At 35.8% G+C, this 15899-nt stretch overlaps 1 protein-coding gene across 4 annotated transcripts in view; it reads left to right on the top strand.

Annotated features, from left to right (window-relative positions):
- PCDH17 (protocadherin 17) overlaps positions 1 to 15899 on the top strand; it is a 121536-nt gene that overhangs the window by 37450 nt on the left and 68187 nt on the right. For 3 of the 4 annotated variants that reach the window (XM_055541937.1, XM_055541940.1, XM_055541939.1), the window contains 2 exons: positions 1798 to 1856; positions 1990 to 2162. In XM_055541937.1, the coding sequence (XP_055397912.1) occupies positions 1798 to 1856; positions 1990 to 2162 (232 nt within the window). The remainder of the gene's footprint in view (positions 1 to 1797; positions 1857 to 1989; positions 2163 to 15899) is intronic. The other variant, XM_055541938.1, reaches the window with a different exon arrangement.

Genomic DNA, 15899 nt, shown 5'->3' with positions numbered 1-15899 from the left:
CCAGGAGATGTGGGTTTGATCACTGGATCAGGAAGATCCCCTGAAGAAGGAAATGGCAACCCACTCCAATATTCTTGCCTGGAATCCCATGGATGAAACAGCCTGACTGGCTGTGGTCCATAGGGTCACACAGAGTCAGACAGAACTGGGCACACACTCTCCCTAATACCCTGGATTCTGTTTCTGATCTAAATACTCAGGCTTAGCTTTTAGCTGACAAGAAAAATGGGTTGATTCATGTTTTCAGCCAATTAAAAAAAATGAACTAGATGATTTTAAGTTTATATGTGGAGTTTCTAAGTAATTTTAGTTTTTAAAATTGCAAAATTCTTTTGCAAACATTTTTGCTCTTGGTGTTGGTTTCCATTACTACTTTAATGGAAGATATTTATCTTTTAACAATGGATAGGTAGTTATGGAAGCAATTAAGGTGCTTCACAGAATCTGGAAATTTGTAAAACATATTAATAAAATATATCTGCTACCAACTAGTAGTTAAAATAGATTAGGAGTGAGAAATTAATCTACCTTGTTTACCGTCATCTTTGCATTTATCTTGACAAAAGGTCATTAGAACCACAGCAAGAAACAGATTAAGAAATTTGTGGAAGTTTTTCCTGTCCCCCAACTTCTAGCAGACAGTGAACCTTAGAGAGTACTTTAAGCTATTACTCTCAACATTTTTTTCCAGTAATAGTTTAAAAAGCCAAATAAATTATTAACATGGGACAAGAAAAGAGTCTTATTAGTTTAAATTAGCCTTATTTATAAGGAAAACACATATTGCTCTACATTAAGCCTTACCTTGGGTCCCCTGCTTCATGAATTATGCGCTTCTGTGTCACGGATACTTGCACGCTTGATGATCTTGTAGGAACCCATAGCTGCTTCAGAGCACAATGGTGTGATATGAAGTGAGGCAGAAAACAGGAGAACCTTTGTCGCTGAGTCAGCTGCAAGAAGAAGTAATGTGTATGAATGTACAGTATAGGGAGATCTATGAAAGATCTACTCTCTTTCTCCCAAAAGACTCTGTTCCATGGTACAAGGAGAATTCAGTTCTATTTGGCAGACCTCCATGTCAGTTTGGAAGCAGTAAAAACAACCACAAAAACAAGTCTCATTTCTCAGTGTCTTTAATTCTCCATGTTTTAAGTAACATTTTAATTCTCATTTTGATTTCACTTTGTTTTAATAATCAAGAGCTAACACCCCTCTCCCGTGTATTGAGTACAATTTCCAGTGTAAGGATGCAGCTAAGAATGAATTACAGAGATGAGTCCAGTCATAGGTGCTATGCTTGTGTTTGTCACTGGTACAATTTGAAGGAAAGGCTCTATATCTCTTAATTGAGGCGGGGATGACTTTAATACATCAAGGAGGGCAAAGAACCCCAGCAGATGATGCAAATTTGTTTCAAAATGAGTATTATTAAATAATTCATGTTTTTAATATGGAGAAATTAGGTCATTTTTCCATGCCTCCCACAAATGTTCAATCTTAATATCTAAGTAATGAAACAACACAGAGAGTGTTATCCATCCTGGTACTAACAGAGAATGCCAGTTATGACAGGCTCATTGTTTACTTTAACAGGTAATTTGTGGACTGGAATCATTTAATTGTTCTGAGTACATAATTACATGTCAGCAATTTCCAATTTAATTAAAATGTACAAATCTGAAGATTAAGGGAATTTTTGAATTATTAATCATTTTTCCACTAGGAAATCTTGTTGCTCTGCAGGAGATTTGTCCAGTGTACAACTATACGTATTTTTTTCCTTCTTTTTCGCAGACAGACAATTTTCCCGCAGAGCCCAATTACATGGGCAGCAGGCAGCAGTTTGTTCAAAGGTAAGGCCTATTAAATAACTTTCTCGGCTTCCCCATTTGCATTCGTGTCAAAATTGCTTTGCAAGAGTCTACACTTCAGGTTCAAACTTGTAGAGACAATACTTTCTCTTTTTTTTCTTTATATGTATTTCAGTAGCTCCACGTTTAAGGACCCAGAAAGAGCCAGCCTGAGAGACAGTGGGCACGGGGACAGTGATCAGGCTGACAGTGACCAAGACACTAACAAAGGCTCCTGCTGTGACATGTCTGTTAGGGAGGCGCTCAAGATGAAAACGACTTCAACTAAAAGCCAACCACTTGAACAAGGTGAGTGACGCCTTCCAATGCTTACCAAGTATAAAACTTAAGCAATATTAAACCTCAGAATACTAGTTGTAGTTTATCACCTTGGAATGGAGCTTTTATTATATAGCAAAATAAACATCAATACTTCAGTAACCACAGAAAAATGAAGTTCATGGATTCTAGCCTGAAATCTTCCTAAAATGAGAACTTTTCCAAAGTCACTAGATTATACTTATTTTTATGAACATTTACTAACCTTTGCTGTTTTGCATTTTAGTAAAGGAAAATATGATATATGTTAACTAGATATGCACATTTTACTATATTAATATAAAGATTAAATGAATAAATTTAACATTTTTAGGTGAAATGAAAACTTGATTGAAATTGTATAGCTCTTAGCAGGGTTGGTATTATTTTTAGTGTGGGTTTTAGCTCCAAAGTCATTTTTCAAGAGTCAAATAACAGCTAAGCCAGAGTTCTGGCTCCTTCTTTTGATTTACATCTAAGTCTTCCTGGATATCAAATAAACATGAACTTGTTTACTCTGATAGAGGTAAAAAAGAAATGCTTCTTCATGAATACATATGTCTTTTCTAAAAGTCTAACTTCAATTTATTAGCTCGATATATCTTTTTATTAATTGTGATATTTTTTATTGTTTTAAACACAGTACAATGTTTAGTAATGATTCACCCAAAGAGAATTAAGCTACTCTTTTGTATAAGACTTAGATGTTGTGAAAAAGCTTTTTAATATCCAATTATAAAAAGTAAAAAGAACTGTTGCATAAGTTGAATTTCAGAGTTACAAATGCATATTATATTAAGTTAATATTAGTTTTCAAAATATTGATGATATGCAAGTATGTTTGATATTTAAGTTTTGAGGAGCTATATTTAAACTATTTGAACTTATTTATCTTTCTAAGTCATTTAATGATAGATGATTCATAGAAAGTAAATTTTTGCCTCTAGTGTAATCTCTCCTATCACATATATATCAGCAGATAGAATGCTTTTTAATTTATCTAATCATGTTGAAATTTCAATTCAAATATGCACATACACACATATATATACATTCAATACAGAAATTAATTAATATATATGTTTCTGCAATCAATATAATTATGCTGGCCTTATTTTAAGAATGACCCTCTCCAAAGCCTTGTTTTCTAAGTAATAAGTGCCAGATATATTGTAGCAAGTTTTTGCATAACAAGGCAATATTGTTTTTAAAATTACTTTAAACAAAATTACTTTAAACAAAAGTTATTTGAATACTTACCTAATATTCACAGTTCTTGCAAATTTGAATGATTATTTGATGTGACATATGTGGTCTTTATGTGTTTGACTATGCAAAATCATATAAATATTTTAGGCACATTTTAGGTAATGAATTTTTGGATTTTGGTATGTGAATACATAGCCTAACAGACTCATCTACGTCTGTAATAAAGTGGTTTGCATGTAATTCATTGGCTACTATTTGTAAAGCTTCATAGAGTAAGTAAAGCGTTTACATTTACTGTCATATCTTTATGAGAAAATTTGTTAATTAAAACCAGCCTGCTGCTCACTGCTACTACTGCTAACTCACTTCAGTTGTGTCCGACTCTGTGTGACCCCATAGACAGCAGCCCACCAGGCTCCCCTGTCCCTGGGATTCTCCAGGCAAGAACACTGGAGTGGGTTGCCATTTCCTTCTCCAATGCATGAAAGTGAAAAGTGAAAGGGAAGTCACTCAGTCGTGTCTGATCCTCAGTGACCCCATGGACTGCAGCCTACGAGGCTCCTCCATCCATGGGATTTTCCAGGCAAGAGTACTGGAGTGGGGTGCCATTGCCTTCTCCCCTGATGCTCACTATGAACTTCTTAATTCCTTTCCATACACTGAATGAGCAATGTAATTGATAAGAATGAAAAAAAAAAACCCTATAAGTAAAGGACATTTATGTCTGAAAATGTAGTTTATATTGAAAACCTGTTATTTTTTCCTATTTTGGCATCAAAAAGTAATATCTTAGAAGGGTAGCTATTAAAAGAACATATAGTTGATGTATATTTTAATTAATATTACACATAAAATAACTTCTAGTCTATGAGTAAGAATGCTAATAGAGATATCTCCTGTAAAAAAAGTAGTTTTCATGTATTAACAAACATGAGAAAATTATGAATCTGAAGGCCACACTTAGAAGATAATCTCTGAATTACATAGGAGACTGACTTGTACTTTAAAACATGATTTTTGAAGGATTAACTAAAAGAGTATTTGATTGATGGATGGATTTGGCTCATTAATTCATTTATTTAATAAATATCTATTAGATGCTTTCAATAGTAAGGAAAATTAGATACTTTTGGGACATCAGAAATAAATTTGATTTGGATCCTGCCTTCAAGAAACTGTTGGAGAAGGAAATGGCAACCCACTCCAGTATTCTTGCCTGGAAAATCCCACAGACAGGGGAGCCTGGCAGGTTATAGTCCATGGGGTCGCAAAAGAGTCAAACACAACTGACCGACTTCACACTTCAAGAAACTGTATGTAACTGTGGTAGAGATGGGAGACTCTCTCTGTGTCTCTCTCTCCTATCTCCTCTCTCATTTACCTGTATCTCTTATTTGTCTCCCTACCTCTCTCTCTGTCTACCTCCAATCTGTCTTTTTCTGTCCATCACCTAGATCATCTTTTTGTCTCCCTGGCTCCTTTCCCTTATGTTTTGTCTTTTTCCTATCTATGTATCTTATGTGTACATCTATCTACCTACCTATCTAGATGCAGAGGAGGCTAGTATCTATTGTTTTTACTACTTACCATAAACTATGCTAACTTCATTTTAACATTAGCTTATTTAACCTGAAAACTCTAAAATAGTTAGCATTTGTATCTTACATATAAAAAAACTGAACTTATGGGGAACTTGTTAACTTGCAGAGCAGGTTGGAATTTTATCTTAGATCTGGATATGACCAAAATTTATATCTTTTCTATAGAACTTTATCTCCAAATAGTCAAATTTACTCAAATATACATTCTGATTCATTGCTATGACTAGATATCAAGTAAACATTGAAGGTTAAGTTAAAACTTGAGTTCATGTATATGAACCTTGGGGGAAAATATCAAAATGACTTATATGCATGGAATTATTAGTGACTAAAACATAATATTCTTTTTGGTGTTCATTGCATTTATAAATAGATGAATATAGTTCCTCTCACATTTATAGATGTTAAGAAACTTTGTCAGTGTTCCATGCTGTAAGTAGTGAAGTCAGCATCAGAAATAAAATAGCATGCCTCCAGGGTTTGTCCTCTTAACCAATGCTTTATACTATTCATATAATGAATGGTTTACTCAGAAAAATAAACAAATAAATAAATGTTTGACGAAGCAATCAGCCATTGTCTTGGTCATTGTACTCTGTTAATTTATTTGAAAAGCATCGTAAGCGCCAATGCTAAATTAATTTAATGTACACCTATAAAGAGTAATTTCCTTTACAGATGAAAGAAGATGACAGCAGTATTCAAATAATTATCTCATGTCCAAGTTTCATATGTTAAACACTAATTTTTTTTAAATTTTATTTTATTTTTAAACTTTACATAACTGTATTAGTTTTGCCAAATATCAAAATGAATCCGCCACACTAATTTTTAACATCTTAAAAAAACTCATAAAAAATAGAAATAAATTTCCTTAAAACAAAAACGAAACAAAAAGAAATCTATTTATCACTTTTGCTCATTCTAAAATATTTATAGTAGTGTCTTAATAGTTTTTAAAAAGTTGTAGCATGTTATATTTCATATTTTTATATTCATTTAGTTGGCTTCTTTCCCTGTTTAAATTATCTCTATTAATAAAAATAATGTTCTATTTCTAAATTAAAATACTATTTTAACTTAGAAATTAAAATCAATTTAAAAAATAATCTTTATATTTTCAATGGACGTTTTCTACGCTAATAATAATTTCCCTTTGCAAATAGGTTAGTACATTTGAAATTTTATTTCATTAACTCAACTGTTGCTATTTTATTTTCTCTTTTGTACCATTAGATTTTTTCCATTTGTTTTATTCCTGTTATTTGTGTACTTTTGCTACCATCATTTTAAGCATCCCAGATATAGAGCGCTAGTATGTGTTGCCCATTATTTTAGAAAAAAAAATTGAAAGGATTCAGTAGCTAATTGATGGTATGCACTACAGCTGAAGATAGCTTTAAGGATTTTATGTTAATAAACCCTCTAATAGAAAGCAGTTATTTTAGTTTCTCTTAGTGTGATTTAAAAAAAAAAAAAACACCTCTCAAAGAATGTACTTAGTTTCTTACTATTTGAGTTCAGTTTTCTGTCTGCCTCTCTGTCAATTAGATTTTTCTGCATATATTCTCCATCAAATATTAAATGTAGATAGGTAGGTTAGTTGGTAGATAGAAAGAGGAGGGAGATAATAGTAAAACAATCTGAATGTTTTGGAATTCATATGGTGCCCATAGTAGCACATTCACACACACACACACACACACACACATATTATTTAATAAGTCATTGTTTATCGGAATGACACAGAAAATTGACTAAAATACATTTGATCTTATTCTGCTGATTTTATATTTTGGAATGAGAAAAGCTAATTTATATCAAGAACTAATAAAAATGCATAATGTTACTTCTGTAAACAAGAGTCACAATTTTACAAAGAAGAAAAACTCTCAAAAATTTGTGAAGGTAATTTACAACTTATACCTCAGAATACCATTTATACTTTGACTTCAAGGAAATACGGTACCCTTGAATTTCTATCCATCGAAGACCTGTAAAGTATTTTGATTTTTAGCAATAATTGCTTTAAAAAAAAAAAAAAGATGTAATAAGCTTTCCTTAAAATTCAGTAGTCACTATTGATTACCAAATAATAAATGTGCAGTTATCATAAATGCTGACCAGCAATTTCTCTGAGCTTCTTATTGATAGCTCAGTGACTGTTCTCAATTTTTCAAGGATTATCTGTCTTCTGATATCTTTATGGGTCACTGAAACCAACTCCTTGAATTGAAGTCTAACGCTAGTGGAGTAGCATTGTTCATCCTGAGTACTGATGGCCTGGCTTGTGCTAGAGACTGCAATGGAACACCACTCACATGGAATGTAATACCCTGTGGAGGCCAGATTGTTGGTGCCCTCCCTGGTGACTGGACTCCAGGACATTTCTGAGCCTCAGGTGTTGTTCCTTTCACATTCTTTTTTGTTTCTCATTTTATTTAATTGCCTTATGATTTCTTTTATTCTATTCAAGTCTGTGTCTCCCCTGTTCTCTCTACTGCCAGAAAAATCTGACTTCTTAAATTATGTTTTGAATTCAAAACATTTCACAATGGAATCCCTGATTATAATCTAATAAAAATATAGTCAGTAGAAAGTTGAGAATAAATGAAATATCAAATAAAATAGGTTTGCTCCAGTGAATTCAGTTTTAAAACTAATTGCACTCTTAAGGGTTGCCTTTCCTCTTTCCAGAGGACATTCTAGAAAACTACAAAACTAAAGTTAAGAGATTTTTTTTTTTTTTTGTAGCTGTTCCTTTTTTTCTTTAAGTTAGTATTTAAATGTTGCTTCTGGACCCCATATTTCATAGCAGGTTTATACTAGTTTCAATGACTGCAGTATTTGTTATATGATTTCAGAGTTTGGTGAGACTCTGAGGTCCACTCCTTTTAATCTCCCTCCCTAATTCACTGCATAATGATTGCAATGGCACCATATTTCTAATTATGTCTGGAAAGGAAACAGTTTCCACAGCCTCTGCTTTACCACAAAGGAGCTATTTCAGAAAGCAGTAGTAGGGAAACAGGGGAGTAGAGGTTGAGATCCTTGTTCATGTGAGTGAATGGGGAGCAATGCATTCAGGATCTGGGGAGAGCTTATTGAGACAGAGGGTTGGGAGGCCAGACACAAATGTGACCTACGTTACAATTTCCCCTAGAACTGACCCTGATTAAAAAAGTGCTACATAGTACTTCTATATTCTCAAGCTTCTGTTCTGTTTTCTCTTCTGCATTATGGTTACCTTCGAATCAAGCAGTGCATTTTCCCAGGCCTACCCATAACAGGCAACAGCAAATCTACTTCTACAGAAGTAAGAACATGAAGATGGTGACTGTGTCCATCTTCTCAGCAGCCATCTGGCAGTCTCTGAAAATAATTTTTAAAAGAAATGTTGCTATAAACAATAGGAAATTTGTCTTAGGAAGGGAATGGAAAATTACAGCCATATATAGGGGACGGGAAGGAACTGTTAAATATTTAATGCCAGAGAGAAATAATTTACGAAATTTTAGAGGAACTTCTGCTTTATGATTTGCATATATGGTGTTTAAGAAATTGTATTATTTGCCAAGAATTCATATTATTTTCAAGCCCTGTGAGTTTTTATTAGGCTGCATCTATCCAAGAGCACTGTAATATCATTTTCGCCACCTCCCTGTACTGTCTTTTAGGACCTTCCAAATTCATCTGGCTTTACATTTTACTAGATAAAATATTTTTCAAACTGTGAGCAGCTTCACTTTATTTTTGCTTACCAGGCTTTGCAACTGTCCCATAGTTCACCTAACTTTAAAAGTTTCAATGACATCTCTTTTTCTCATGTGCAAACATCTGCTTCTAGAATTCAGCATCTGGTATCATGAAAATAGAGAGATTTTATCACTCTCACATTTGTTGCTCATCGTAAAGCCTTTCTAACAAGTGTTGCATGATTTACTATAGACTCAATGTGATTTTGAGATTCTCTTGCTTTTAATAAGCACAGCAATGACTTTTGCTGAAACATCCCAATTAGGAAATGTTGGGAGAGTATTTCCCAAACTTTTGAAACTAGTTTTGCTGTATACGTGGGGCAGTGGAACCCTCCCCAGCCTTAGAATTACAGACTCTCAAATATTCCCAATCAACTAGAGGATTTTAAATTTTTAAATAATATTTATAAATAATCACAATGTATTTTTTAATTTTTATAAGTAAAATTCTGTACTAGTCATATGCATTTATATGAAAGCAGGAGTGTGCCCATAAATGCTAAAAATATAAAATGGTTATCAGCTCCTTTGTTAATTAAGAACTGCAAGAAAATCATGTCATTTGGTCTAAAACCTCCCAGTAATTTCCTGTTATTTCACTTTAATAACATGTTCTAATATTGCAGGTTCTCTATTCTTTTGAAAGCCATATTACAGAACTTCATGGTAAGAATCCTTGAAGTATAACTCCTCTATTGTGTATATAGGAAAACAGATTGACTTCCATGGGGTCTTCAAGCTAGCCGAAGAGGTAGTACTCATTCCAGGTTTATAATTTTCTGTCTAGAGCCCTTTCCATCCTTCTGTGTCATTCCTGTCTCTCATTAATAGACACCTCAAAATCTCTGAAGAGGCACTTCAGATTCATCATCATACTTCTTTTCCTTATTAATCTGAAGAAGTCAATTGCCATGCTCCAGAGCTTGATTCTTTCATACATATTGAATAAATACTTCACATAGTCATATATCTTATATATATTGAATAAAGATATTGAATTAAAGTTCCAAAAGGTCAATTAAATGTATCATTCCTTAAGCTATACACTGATGCTTCTGGATTATTTGTCACCAGGCATTCTGAAATAAATATTCTTCTCAATCTGGATACATTACCTATACCTCTCCTAACTGTGGGTCCTTGATACCTTCTTAGCATGCTAAGGAATGGTGGTGCCAAAAGAGATTTTCATTCATTCATTCAATATTTTAATAAATGATTGTGTCAAGGGTACAAAGATATATGAAAACACAGGCTGGGTCCTCAAGAAGTTCACAATGTATTAAGGGAATTTGACACACAATCATGAGATTGGTGCATTGAGAGGTTTGCCCTGAGTATCAATGGAGTCAGGAGAATGGAAACCCTGCTCGGATTTGGAGGATCAAAGAACATTCCTGGAGAAGAAGACATCAGAGCTGACTCTTCAGCATATGTTTAGCTCATTTGGCAGAGTGAAGTTGCAGTGGGTGGGAACATGACAGGCACTCAGAAACACAGGAAAGGAAGCAGAGTTTGGCAAGCTGCTTAGAGGCATGTGAGCAGAGATGTGTGAGAATAGGAATGCAGAATAGAGCCTGGGGAGGTGAGTAGAAGCCCAATGATGGGACCACTGAAACACAGCCCTGGGAGGTAACGGTTCAAACTTCTTCTTAAAGGTATGATAGTTATGGCAGTGTTTGGGGAAATAGGAATACAATTAGAAAGCTGGGCAAGTAACACAAGGCAAGACAGTATGAACCCTAGAGTGGTAAAGAAAGGAATGGAACAAAGTGGAAGATTCAAAAGTTTTAGAATTGCTTAGTAGTCACTTGAAATTGATTTTGATATAAGGATTTCTAAAGGAAAAAATGACTCTGTTCGTTTCCAAGACAAATCATTCAAAATCACAGTAATCCTAGTCTATGCCCCAATCATTAACGCTGAAGAAGCTGAACGGTTCTATGAAGACCTAAAAGACCTTTTACAACTAACACCCAAAAAAGATGTCCTTTTCATTATAGGGGAATGGAATGCAAAAGTAGGAAGTCAAGAAACACCTGGAGTAACAGGCAAATTTGGCCTTGGAATATGGAATGAAGCAGGTCAAAGGCTAAAAGAGTTTTGCCAAGAGAACGCACTGGTCATAGCAAACATGCTCTTCCAACAACATAAGAGAAGACTGTACACATGGACATCACCAGATGGTCAACACTGAAATCAGATTGATTTTATTTGCAGCCAAAGATGGAGAAGCTCTTTGGTATATACAGTCAGCAAAAACAAGACCGAGAACTGACTGTGGCTCAGATCATGAACTCTTTATTGCCAAATTCAGACTTAAGTTGAAGAAAGTAGGGAAAACCACTAGACCATTCAGATATGACCTAAATCAAATCCCTTATGATTATACAGTGGAAGTGAGAAATAGGTTTAAGGGACTAGAAATGCTTGACAGAGTGCCTGATGAACTATGGACTGAGGTTCGTGACATTGTACAGGAAACAGGGATCAAGACCATCCCCATGGAAAAGAAATGCAAAAAAACAAAATGGCTCTCTGGGGAGGCCTTACAAATAGCTGTGAAAAGAAGAGAAGAGAAAAGCAAAGGAGAAAAGGACAGATATAAGCATCTGAATGCAGAGTTCCAAAGACTAGCAAGAAGAAATAAGAAAGCCTTCCTCAGCGATCAATGCAAAGAAATAGAGGAAAACAACAGAATGGGAAAAATTAGAGATCTCTTCAAGAAAATTAGAGATACCAAGGGAATATTTCATGCAAAGATGGGCTCGATAAAGACCAGAAATGCTTTGGACCTAACAGAAGCAGAAGATATTAAGAAGAGGTGGCAAGAATACACAGAAGAACTCTACAAAAAAGATCTTCATGACCCAGATAATCACGATGGTGTGATCACTCACCTAGAGCCAGACATCCTGGAAGGTGAAGTCAAGTGGGCCTTAGAAAGCATCATTATGAACAAAGCTAGTAGAGGTGATGGAATTCCAGTTGAGCTATTTCAAATCCTGAAAGATGATGCTGTTAAAATGCTGAAGTCAATATGCCAGCAAATTTGGAAAACTCAGCAGTGGCCACAGGACTGGAAAAGGTCAGTTTTCATTCCAATCCCAAAGAAAGGCAATGCCAAAGAATGCTCAAACTACCGCACAATTGCACTCATCTCACACGCTAGTAAAGTACTGCTCAAAATTCTCCAAGCCAGGCTTCTGCAGTACATGAACCATGAAATTCCAGATGTTCAAGCTGGTTTTAGAAAAGGCAGAGGAACCAGAGATCAAATTGCCTACATCTGCTGAATCATGGAAAAAGCAAGAGAGTTCCAGAAAAACATCTATTTCTGATTTATTGACTATGCCAAAGCCTTTGACTGTGTGGATCACAATAAAATGTGGACAATTCTGAAAGGGATGGAAATACCAGACCACCTGACCTGCCTCTTGAGAAACCTATATGCAGGTCAGGAAGCAACAGTTAGAACTGGACATGGAACAACAGACTGGTTCCAAATAGGAAAAGGAGTACGTCAAGGCTGTATATTGTCACCCTGCTTATTTAACTTCTATGCAGAGTACATCATGAGAAACGCTGGACTGGAAGAAGCACAAGCTGGAATCAAGATTGCCAGGAAAAATATCAATAACCTCAGATATGCAGATGACACCACCCTTATGGCAGAAAGTGAGGAAGAAGTAAAGAGCCTCTTGATGAAAGTGAAAGAGGAAAGTGAAAAAGTTGGCTTAAGTCTAGTCAAGGCTATGGTTTTTCCAGTGGTCATGTATGGATGTGAGAGTTGGACTGTGAAGAAAGAATTGTGAAGTGCCAAAGAGTTGATGCTTTTGAACTGTGGTGTTGGAGAAGACTCCTGAGAGTCCCTTGGACTGCAAGGAGATCCAACCAGTCCATTCTAAAGGAGATCAGCCCTGGGTGTTCTTTCGAAGAAATGATGCTAAAGCTGAAACTCCAGTACTTTGGCCACCTCATGTGAAGAGTTGACTCATTGGAAAAGACTCTGATGCTGGGAGGGATTGGGAGCAGGAGGAAAAGGGGACAACAAAGGATGAGATGGCTGGATGGCATCACTGACTCAATGAACGTGAGTTTGAGTGAACTCCGGGAGTTGGTGATGGACAGGGAGGCCTGGTGTGCTGTGATTCATGAGATCGCAAAGAGTCAGACACGACTGAGTGACTGAACTTAACTGAACTGAAAGGAAAAAATAATTTGATGCTCAAGTAAATGGAATATCACTTGAATTATTTAGTGCATTTTAATGCATTTAAGTAAGTCTTATGTAGTATATACCACACATAGTAAATTAACACATAAATATTTGAGATGTTAGCTTTTTCTCTGAAAGATCAATGTTTATTTGTACATAGGAATCAATTTAATAAACAAATTTACCATTCAAGAATGCTAGAGAGAAAAACAAACAAGGAGAAACTTCAGTTTGATAGATCTTTGAGAAAAGTTTCAGAAAGCAGTGAGGTAGTATACAACTTGGTGTGCTAATGATTCAGGATTGTGACTTGGGTAACTGAGTTTTAGTAAAGTGGTAGACACAGTGTGATAGTATCATGGGGACAGCATTTGGAAAGTCAAAGCCATTTAGAAGATTAACAGAGAGACAACTTAAAATTACCATTTGGTAACGAGAGGAAAAGACCGTGATGCTGGGAAAGATTAGGGGCGGGGGGAGAAGCGGAAGGCAGAGAATGAGATGGCTGGATGGCATCACTGACTCTATGCACATGAGTTTGAATAATCTCAGGTAGCCGATGATGGACAGGGAAACCTGGCGTGCTGTGGTCCATGGGGTCTCAAAGAGTCGGACATGACTGAGAGACTGAACTGAGCTGAATGAGAGGAGAGGTTGGCGATATAAGCTAGAAACCATTGACATAGTATCATACTTAAAGTAAACCGATGACAGGGATTATTGAGAGAAAAGGCAATAGGATCCATGCCAGAATCTGGCTAAAAACAACAGTAAGAAGTTGGGAAAAAGTAAAGTTCAACAATTGTTCAATCAGCAAAGAGACAAGGCATAATCGGTATGTTCTATGACAAGGCAAAATCTGGAGGACAGCTACATGAATTATTTGACTGAAGCCAAGAGTGTTTAGATTTCATTTCCAGCAATTATAATCAAGAGCCAAATTAAATCAATTCATTAAGCCAATCTAGACAAGTCCATTTTTATTTAATTTTATTATTTTTTTAAATAATCAGGTTTGGTTTTATTTTTTCTGTTCTTTAATGTAGTAAAATATGCATAACATGATATTTATCATTTTAACCACTTGTGAGTATGCAATTCAGTTTATTTCTGGGCTTTCTATATTATTCTCTTGGTTTATGTGTGTCTTTAGGTCAGTTACATACTTAAAATTTTTTAAATAGTGTTTAAATATGTATAACATAAAATATTTTGCCATCTAACCATTTTTTTAACATACAGTTCAATAGTGTTATATACACGTCACATCTGTGCAACCAATCTCTAGAAATATGTTTGTTTTGTAAAAATAAAACTCCAACTTCTATTTTCCACTTCCCCCTGGCAGCCATTCTTCTACTTTAGGTCTCTATGAATTTATTAGCTTTTTTTGTTAACTGGCTTATTTTACTTAGCAGTGGTCCTCAAAGTTCATTCACATTTGAGCATATGTCAAAATTTCCATCTTTTCTAAAGCTGAATAATATTACATTTTATATATAAAACTTCCCTGGTGGCTCAGACAGATGTAAAGTGTCTGTCTACAACGCGGGAGACCGGGGTTCGATCCCTGGGTTGGGAAGATCTATTGGAGAAGGAAATGGCAATCCACTCCAGTACTATTGCCAGGAAAATCCCATGGACAGAAAAGCCTGGTAGGCTACAGTCCATGGGGTCGCAAAGAGTCGAACACGACTGAGAGATTTCACTTCACTTCACTTCATATATATATATAATATATCATATGGATATTGTGTTTATTCATTTATCTGTCTTTGAATACTTGGATTGCTTCTAACTTTTGACTTTTGTGATTAATTCTGCTATGAATATAAGTGTACAAATAAGACCCTGCCTTCAGTTTGTTAGAGTATATATATCCAGAATTGGATGTGCTGGGTCATATGGCAATTCTGTTTTTTAATTTTTTAGAACTTATGTCCTCTTTTCCATATTTATTACACTATTTTACATTTCCCCAACAGTAGAAGAAGGAAATGGCAACCCACTCCAGTGTTCTTGCCTGGAGAATCCCAGGGACAGGGGAGCCTGGTGGGTTGCCGTCTATGGGATCGCACAGAGTCGGACACGACTGAAGCAACTTAGCAGCAGTAGCAGCAACAGTACACCAGTTTTCAGTCAGTTCAGTTCAGTCACTCAGTCGTGTCCGACTCTTTGCGACCCCATGAATCACAGCATGCCAGGCCTCCCTGTCCATCACCACCTCCCAGAGTTCACTCAAACTCACGTCCATCGAGTCGGTGATGCCATCCAGCCATCTCATCCTCTGGCGTCCCCTTTGCCTCCTGCCCCCAATCCCTCCCAGCATCAGAGTCTTTTCCAATGAGTCAACTCTTTGCATGAGGTGACCAAAGTACTGGAGTTTCAGCTTTAGCATCATTCCTTCCAAAGAACACCCAGGGCTGATCTCCTTTAGAATGGACTGATTTGATCTCCTTGCAGTCCAAGGGACTCTCAGGAGTCTTCTCCAACACCACAGTTCAAAAGCATCAATTCTTCGGCGCTTCACAATTCTTCACAGTCCAACTCTCACATCCATACATGACCACAGGAAAAACCATAGCCTTGACTAGACAGACCTTTGTTGGCAAAGTAATGTCTCTGTTTTTCAATATGCTATCTAGGTTGGTCATAATTTTTCTTCCAAGGAGTAAGTGTCTTTTAATTTTATGGCTGCAGTCACCATCTGCAGTGATTTTGGAGCCCCCAAAAACGAAGTCTGACATTGTTTCCACTGTTTCCCCATCTATTTCCCATGAAGTGATGGGACCAGATGCCATGATCTTCACTGAATGTTGAGTTTTAAGCCAACTTTTACACGAGTTTTAGTATCTCCAAATCCTCATCATCACTAGGCTTTTGGTGTTGCTTTTTTGATAGCAGCCATCCTAATGGGTATAAGGTGGTATCTCATTGTGGT

Source organism: Bubalus kerabau, chromosome 12 (genome assembly GCF_029407905.1).
Source record: "Bubalus kerabau isolate K-KA32 ecotype Philippines breed swamp buffalo chromosome 12, PCC_UOA_SB_1v2, whole genome shotgun sequence".
NCBI lineage: Eukaryota > Metazoa > Chordata > Mammalia > Artiodactyla > Bovidae > Bubalus > Bubalus kerabau.
Note: the sequence above shows the minus strand (reverse complement) of the source record. Positions and strands in the feature narration are given on the sequence as shown.